This window comes from Theobroma cacao, chromosome 2, assembly GCF_000208745.1.
Source record: "Theobroma cacao cultivar B97-61/B2 chromosome 2, Criollo_cocoa_genome_V2, whole genome shotgun sequence".
NCBI lineage: Eukaryota > Viridiplantae > Streptophyta > Magnoliopsida > Malvales > Malvaceae > Theobroma > Theobroma cacao.
In genome coordinates this window covers 17945103-17952347 of record NC_030851.1, presented here as the reverse complement: position 1 = coordinate 17952347, position 7245 = coordinate 17945103, and the positions used below count along the sequence as shown (strand labels likewise).

General features: G+C 33.1%; 1 protein-coding gene across 1 annotated transcript; it reads right to left on the bottom strand.

Annotated features, from left to right (window-relative positions):
• Nucleotides 3716–6410, bottom strand: LOC18609038 (GDSL esterase/lipase 6). Its single transcript, XM_018114919.1, has 4 exons — nt 6179–6410; nt 5879–6024; nt 5283–5748; nt 3716–3954 (listed from the first exon to the last, which is right to left on the bottom strand). Exons 1-4 carry the CDS (start codon nt 6408–6410, stop codon nt 3716–3718), a joined length of 1083 nt encoding a protein of 360 aa, XP_017970408.1.

Here is a 7245-nt window from a genome sequence, read left to right as displayed (position 1 = left end):
ATCATTCATCATACACAACACACACATTTATATATCATCATACTACAATAGTGCATGAATCTATAGCAATCACATATCACTACATAAAACCATTTTGCAAAAGCTTGTTCCCAAGGCACTTGTCTTTATGAAAAACTTGATAATTCATTCAAACGGGTGGCAAATACATTATATTTTCCAAAACAAGTTTTGAAGGCAGTCTACTCACCAATTGATTGTAGAGCCTTTAGATGACTCCAATTCTCTTAATTGTCCAAATGAGATGATGGGGCTTCCTTAGAACTAGGATCACATTAGCATAATCAATAGGTCAATTTACACACTATGAACCCTAAAAGTTATCTCTTAGCTAGCTTCCAATTGTCACATTAAATGGCCATCTATGTTCACTATCTTAATCACTAAAAGTAATGAACATACTCAACAATAAAACAACTCATAAATCCTAATTACTAGCCATTTTTTCCAACTAAAAATTAAGCTTAATCCATCATTTACCCTAGGGTTCCTTTGTAGTCAAATTCTCTCCCAATAGCTTCCAAATAAATGGTGTAATTCTCTCTTTCTCTCTCTAAAACATCCAACTAGTGAGAGAAAGTATGAAAACCATATTTTTGAAGGGTTTTAAAGTGAGAGGATGAAAGAGCATAAGGGTTTATGGAAGAGTACACTAAAAGCATGAAAATTGGAGCTAGAGAGAGAAAGTTATGGAAGCTTGAAGAAAACTCCCATGGAGAAATTAAAGAAACGTGAGAGAGGAGAAGGGAAGAAGAAGACAGCTGTTGGCAATTTCAAGAAGGTGCTGGAAATTCAAGATATTTATAGGCCAACTTATCCATTCCCTTAAAATTACAAAATTAGCCTCCACCAATTTACTTATTCTCCTCCAATCTTTTATGTAATTTTTTTGCTCTTTTAACACTGGGACAAGGTCTATAATGGTCTAGACATGTTCGGGTTCATAAAAACTTAAAATTTTAACCTGAGGTGAAAAATGACCATTTTGCCCCTATTATGAAAATTGTTGAAACTTCTAGTTTTCTTCGTGTTTTCACCAGCACACATCATTTATGCAGTCTTTTACCCATTTTGACCTTAAAATATCATAAAACTTTCTTCTGGAAGCTTATTAGAGAAAATGACGAAATTACCCCTGGCTCGTATTATTACATCTATGCTTAGTTACAAGTCTATAGAGGTTGGGGTCTCACAAAAGTGCAGTGTCTAGTCTAATTTTTTTTTTTTCCATTTTAATACTTGATCCTAGTAATCGAACTCATCTAGAGACCATGGACAAACCATTTGTCAACATCTCCAATTCCCTAGACCTAAGGCTTCCATGAGTTATTACTTATCATGCTACAATAAGATATTTCTTTTTATTCACTTAAGGTGATGAATCCTTTATTGATCATTGACTTGTCTTCAAATGCCTTATGGTACACCCAATATTTATCCCTTTATAAAAATCCTTGGCTAGGCCCACTTGAGTCAGCATCAATGTATAACACTTCTTATATAAGGTAATCACATGATCTCAAGTCTAAGAATCACTTAAACAAATGTAACATGAGAATTTGTTATATAAACAAGTGAGTGATATACCAAAACGAATTGTCATGATAGATCATATTTAGTGAACTTGTTTTTATAGCTAGTATCCACATGTTAGTTTAAGTATCCTTATACTTCAATTTATAAGATATATTTCCCACTTCATAAGTGAGGAACATAATCATGCGTCGGTCTCAATGTCTTAATAATATTCATATTTCTTGATAAAACTTTTGACTGTGAACTATTTAGGAATAATGATTTGATGCAATAAGGTTCTCTTAATTATAACTTTTTAAAATACATTTTGTAAAGCATGTGATATTCCATGGACTTTATTTCCATTAAATCAACATATATAACGATTTAAGAAATAAAGACTGCCATTCATAAATAATAAATACTTAAATATAATAAGTAACTCTGTACAATCAATTTGATTGGCTTGTAAGGCATAGAAACACTGTATAAAAAAGGAGATGTGGGTTCGTTGTATAATGCCTAAGTTGACCTCGAAGGTGATTTGGATGCTTTTGATAAAGAGAAAGTCACCATGAGAAACAATGATCTCTTCATGGATGTAACATTAAAATCTTTTAGAATGACATACTATCTTTCTTCTACTAAATGATGCAAACAAAACTTAATAGAGGTGATATGCTATCGATGACAATAGTTATAGAGTTTTTGCCAAGTTCCCTAACTTGTTAAAAGGATTAGCTTGGATAGGAATTATCTGATATGAGTTTTAGACAATGCTTATCAGATTTGGGAATTTTAGGTGGAATTTTTCTTACTTGAAACTTGATTTTCCTTTCGGATTTGCATGTCGTAAAAATCTTATTCAGTGCTAGAACAAGGAATTCCATACTTTTATAATTTCTTTTGGTGAAATTACTTGACTTTGGAAGATGTGGCTAATATATATTTGCTACCTATTCTTAGTGACATGAACCCTCAAAACATTATGTTTAATACAAAAGAGATAATGGAAGAGGAATCTTTGTGAGTAGCTTTCAAAAAGTCTGTCATTTACCAAGCTGTGGAAAGAAGTGTAGGTGTAAAATTCTTGCGATGGTGTTGTTATTTTACAAATGATGAGGTTCAATATCCGTATAGCTGGAAGGCTTTTATGATTTATAGTGTAAATCTAAGGGTTTAAGGCATTAAAATGGGCATGAAATGTCTAATGTGCCTTTATTTTTTTTCAAATTTGAAACTAAAGTATCAATACATTTGTCAAAAATATCTATACTGTTTCCTTTCCAAGCAAGGGCATTAATACATCAAGAACATGCATGGATACATGTTCATCAGGATGCCATTTTGGGTTTCAAGTATTAATACTTTTACTCCAAAGTGCAGTTTTAAGCCTAAAATCAAGTCCTTTGATCCTTCTAAGTGTCATCTTCCAAGTAAACTCATTTAGTATCAATTTGTATATTTTTCTAAGTTATAAACGTTCAAAATATCATTTGAAAATGTGAATTTAAAAGCTTACCAAGCTAAGTTACAAATCTAACTCTAAGTAAAAATTGGGGTTAGTTGAATGAAATGATTGAATTACATAAAAAGACTCTGCACTAAAGGGTTTAGTTGAACTTCCTCATATTTGGATAGTTACGACACATTGCTAGATGTCAATCTTGACTTATAAAGACAAATTAATCAATTTAGAATTAATGATAAATGCAAAGTGGTTGATTTATTTAATCATATTCAATTTAGGGTTATAATTCATATTTATTGTTAGCATGTTAAGAACGTAATGGGTCTTACACATTATGAGTGACTATGTGGGAGATCAAAATGGGAAATTAAGTTGAACTTAATTGCAGAAAAGTTTGAAACTTCAAGGATTTAATTTAAAGAGTTCAATTGAATTTGGGTAATTTTACAAAATAGCACGAATGTTATGCAAATCTTACTTAGGTTAGGATTAGTGTAATTGCCTAAAAGTGTTTATGTCACAAGTACATTTTAGTGAAACAAACAAAACTTTAAAAACTTTAGATGAAGAAAGAAATGCAGGTATCAAATACTAATGAAATCAGGGAGAAAACAAATAGTTTTTAATCGAAGATATTGGTTTCATTATTAGTGCTTGTGCTTGCAGAACCTAAGGATGATCTCATAAGCCATGATCTACAGTTACGTCTACTTAAACAAGTGTGAAGGTGATATCGGCTAGATTCTTTAGATTTACTGGCCTAATTTGAGATTTGTTTCCACCCCATAAAGCCTCTGAGATAAGTTTGTAAGCATGTTCTGTTGGATGGAAGTAATCCCAAAACAAAACCTCATTAGGATTGAGGCAAATTTGGTATCCTTCTATACCGCATTGCAGTTTTCCTCTTAGAGGCCCATTTCCACAACAGGCGCTAGTTACATCAGAGAAACCTGTGGAATCAAAGATAAGCTTCTTAATTTATCAGCTCCTCAGAATAGCAAGCTAGACGAATAAAATTACAAAAGTTTGTCTAGCCTTTAAATCTTTAATTGGATGGAAAACATTAAAACTCCTCATCTTTAGTGTCTATGTGGATGTTACATGTCAGTGTGTACATGACAAATAGGCAAGGTAAAGGATCTATAGATGCAGATAAGGCATGCCAGGTAGCCAATGTCACATGTCATCTGCAATTTAGCACGAATTTTCATATTTCGTCATATAAACATTGGTGTGGCAAAAATAACAACCGTGTAGATACTAATGTGATAGAGATTTTAATTTTCATAAAAAAAAGTAAAAACTTAATTAAAAAAATTAATATTTTAAAGTTTGATAGGAAACAATAGAAGAACAACGCTTACAAAAAAACCTTGAAAAAATACAAGGGCTTTTTTAATATTTCAAACTTTATTCTTTTTATCAAGTTTGAGAATCAATGTGTCTTGTTATATTTCAAAAGTTTTCTCTAAAAACTTAGATAAAGAATTTGTGTAATAACTTAGATGGTTAGGACTTTTGTATTATGTTAAAAAAAAAATTTAAGCTTAGTTATTTAAATGAGTTAATTACACATTTAGCACTCTAACTATATCAAATATTTGTTTTGGTACTTAAAGTTTAAACGTGCGTAATTAAGTACTTGAATTTTCTGTCGCCTATAAAACTAACATTGTTAGTATAATGGGTAAAGTTTCCAAAAACTTCCAATAGAATCACTACACGTGTTTAAATATAATGTCATTTCTGTTTCTATTTTTCTGTCTAAAAGTTTTTTATTTTTGAAATTTAAAATAAAAATGAAAGAGAAAACTTCAAAACAAAAATGAGGAAAGAGAAAATGAGAGAGAAAGGAAAGAGAGAAAAAGGAGAGGAGGGAGAGCTAGCGGTGATCTGCCTCGGGTCGACGAACCCTTGATTTCTGTTCTGCTGCTCCTCTCTCCTCTTTGTCTTTTCACTTTCTCTCCTCCTTAATACATTTTTAATATTCATGTTTTTGTTTTTTTTTCATTTTTGTGAGATTTTTTTTGTTTGGAAGTTTTAGTTTTAATTGAAAATTTAATTAAAATTTAAAAAGACTAAGAAAAACTAAAAAATAAATAAGAGAAAGTACCGAACATATTCTTATTAATTTTTTTTATTTGACTAATTGCATGCATTTTTAAAGTTTAATTGTGAAATTAAATATTTTTTTACAAAAAAATCAAATTGAATATTTGATTATTGTTTGAATACCAAATCACAAACTTATTTTCATTTTATGAGCATAGAGATTTACCATAACGAGCTGGAATTGCTCGGAAGCGCTGGACAATATCATATATGGCTCCATAAACACCAATTGCGCCAGGGTATCGAATGGGGATATTATTTATCAAGCTTTCCAGTCCCTTATTGTATTTCTTAACCATCACATTCATCTTTCCATAACAGCGATTGATAGGCGCACCGAGCAAGAGAGCTCTTGCTGGAACGCAGCCGACAGGACCTAGGGAAAACACAGCAATTCTGCGAGCACCAAGTTTGTAAATTTGGTCAATTAAGGTAGCTACTTCTTTCATCATGGCTTGCACGTAGGCGTCTGGATCAAGTGTTGGGGGATCAAAGGGAATGAAGTAGTTGAATATGTCATTAGATCCGGACTCCAAGAAGAAAAGAGATTTCTGAACTAGATTTTTATCTATCTGATTTTGCTCTACTAACGTTTGGAATTGCCGTAGTTGCTCCTGGATAGATATCACTCCCTGTGGCATCAAAATGTTAGCACATAAAATTCTCAAGTTTCAAATTATGCCAAAGAGAGTGTTGGTGGCTCTAAAGGGTCCTTATTGTTGCAATTTACAAATGAGTAATCAAGCGGAATTCGAGTCTTACCTGTTCCATGTTGGTTCCTTGCAGAACACCACTGCCAGCGCTAGCAAAGTTGATGCCATTTGATGGGTAATCTTTTCTACTTCCATTTATGACCGCAATCTGTGCCTCAAGGTATGGTTTTTGCATATCAATGCCAATAAATTGTGCTGCTTGCCATTTTAACCCTCCCAAAATGTTAATTATTTGAACAATTAAAATAAACAAAAAGATGAAAATAAAGGTTGACAGTATGTGCAGTGTCCAAAGTTCTTAACCGAAATAGAGGTAGGTAAAGAACTAATTAAGTAGGAGCAGGCTCACAAATAAAATCAGCAACTGTTCTGCCATTAGTGAACCTGCCAGTAGGTTGGTGGAAAAATGTTGAGCCATAAGGTGAGAAATCTGCCTGTACACTACAGTTTTTGTTAAAATGATTGTTTCCAGCATCAAAAATGGAGTCTCCAAAGATAAAAATTGCTGGAACATTTCGGGAAGAGGCTAGAGTAGATGAAAAGATGAGGATGACCACAATTATAGTGTAAAGCTTCCCCATGTTTCATGAAAAACTGAAATGAAAATTAAGGAATGTGGAGGAGGTTATATGAAGTGAAAACGAAGGTGGTTAGCAAAGAGAAGGCAAAGCAAGAGAACCAAAAGACAAAATGAAACGGAATGCTTGTGAATGAAAGCCCTGGTTTGAGCTTTTGATTTCATTTTGCCGACCTCCTCCCTTCGCTCCCTCTCTCTTTGTCTCGTGAATCCAATCTCTTTGTCGGCTTCTGAGTTCACATTTTTAGTCAGTAACTACCGAAGAAGAAACATGGCAGAAGCAGTGGATGCATGGGGAAAAGCCAGAAAAGCAGCGGATGCTTTGTACGAGCTTAGAGACACTTTTTTCCCACAAAATGCAGATAATAAAACCTCTAAATTGCAACAGAATCCCATCTCGCTCTCAAGCTCCTCGATTCTATTCCTCCTGGTATTTTCCAATCATTCTGAATCATGCCCGTTTCATTTTTTTTCCGCGGTTCAAGTTAAAATACGATCGAAAACTCTGTCTTTTCTTCTTTTTGTTGGAAGCGGATTGGTTAGCTCTCTACCTTTTATGTATGCGATAGGAAATTTAACGCTTCAACAATTCCTTCCAACTTTTTCTGGTTATTATAATCTAAGTTTGGAAAGACTAATGTGGATTTAAAGCTTATGCGTTTGAGAATAGCTAGAAAATTGAAACACCATTTCTTTCCTCCTGGTTGAAGTTTGCTCTCCGAAATCTTTGCACCACTAGTAGATTAACATTACTAGAATATATGCATATATGTATACCATATGGGTAATCATCTGCTGACATGGCATGACACCATGCAATTGAACACGCAACAATGGAA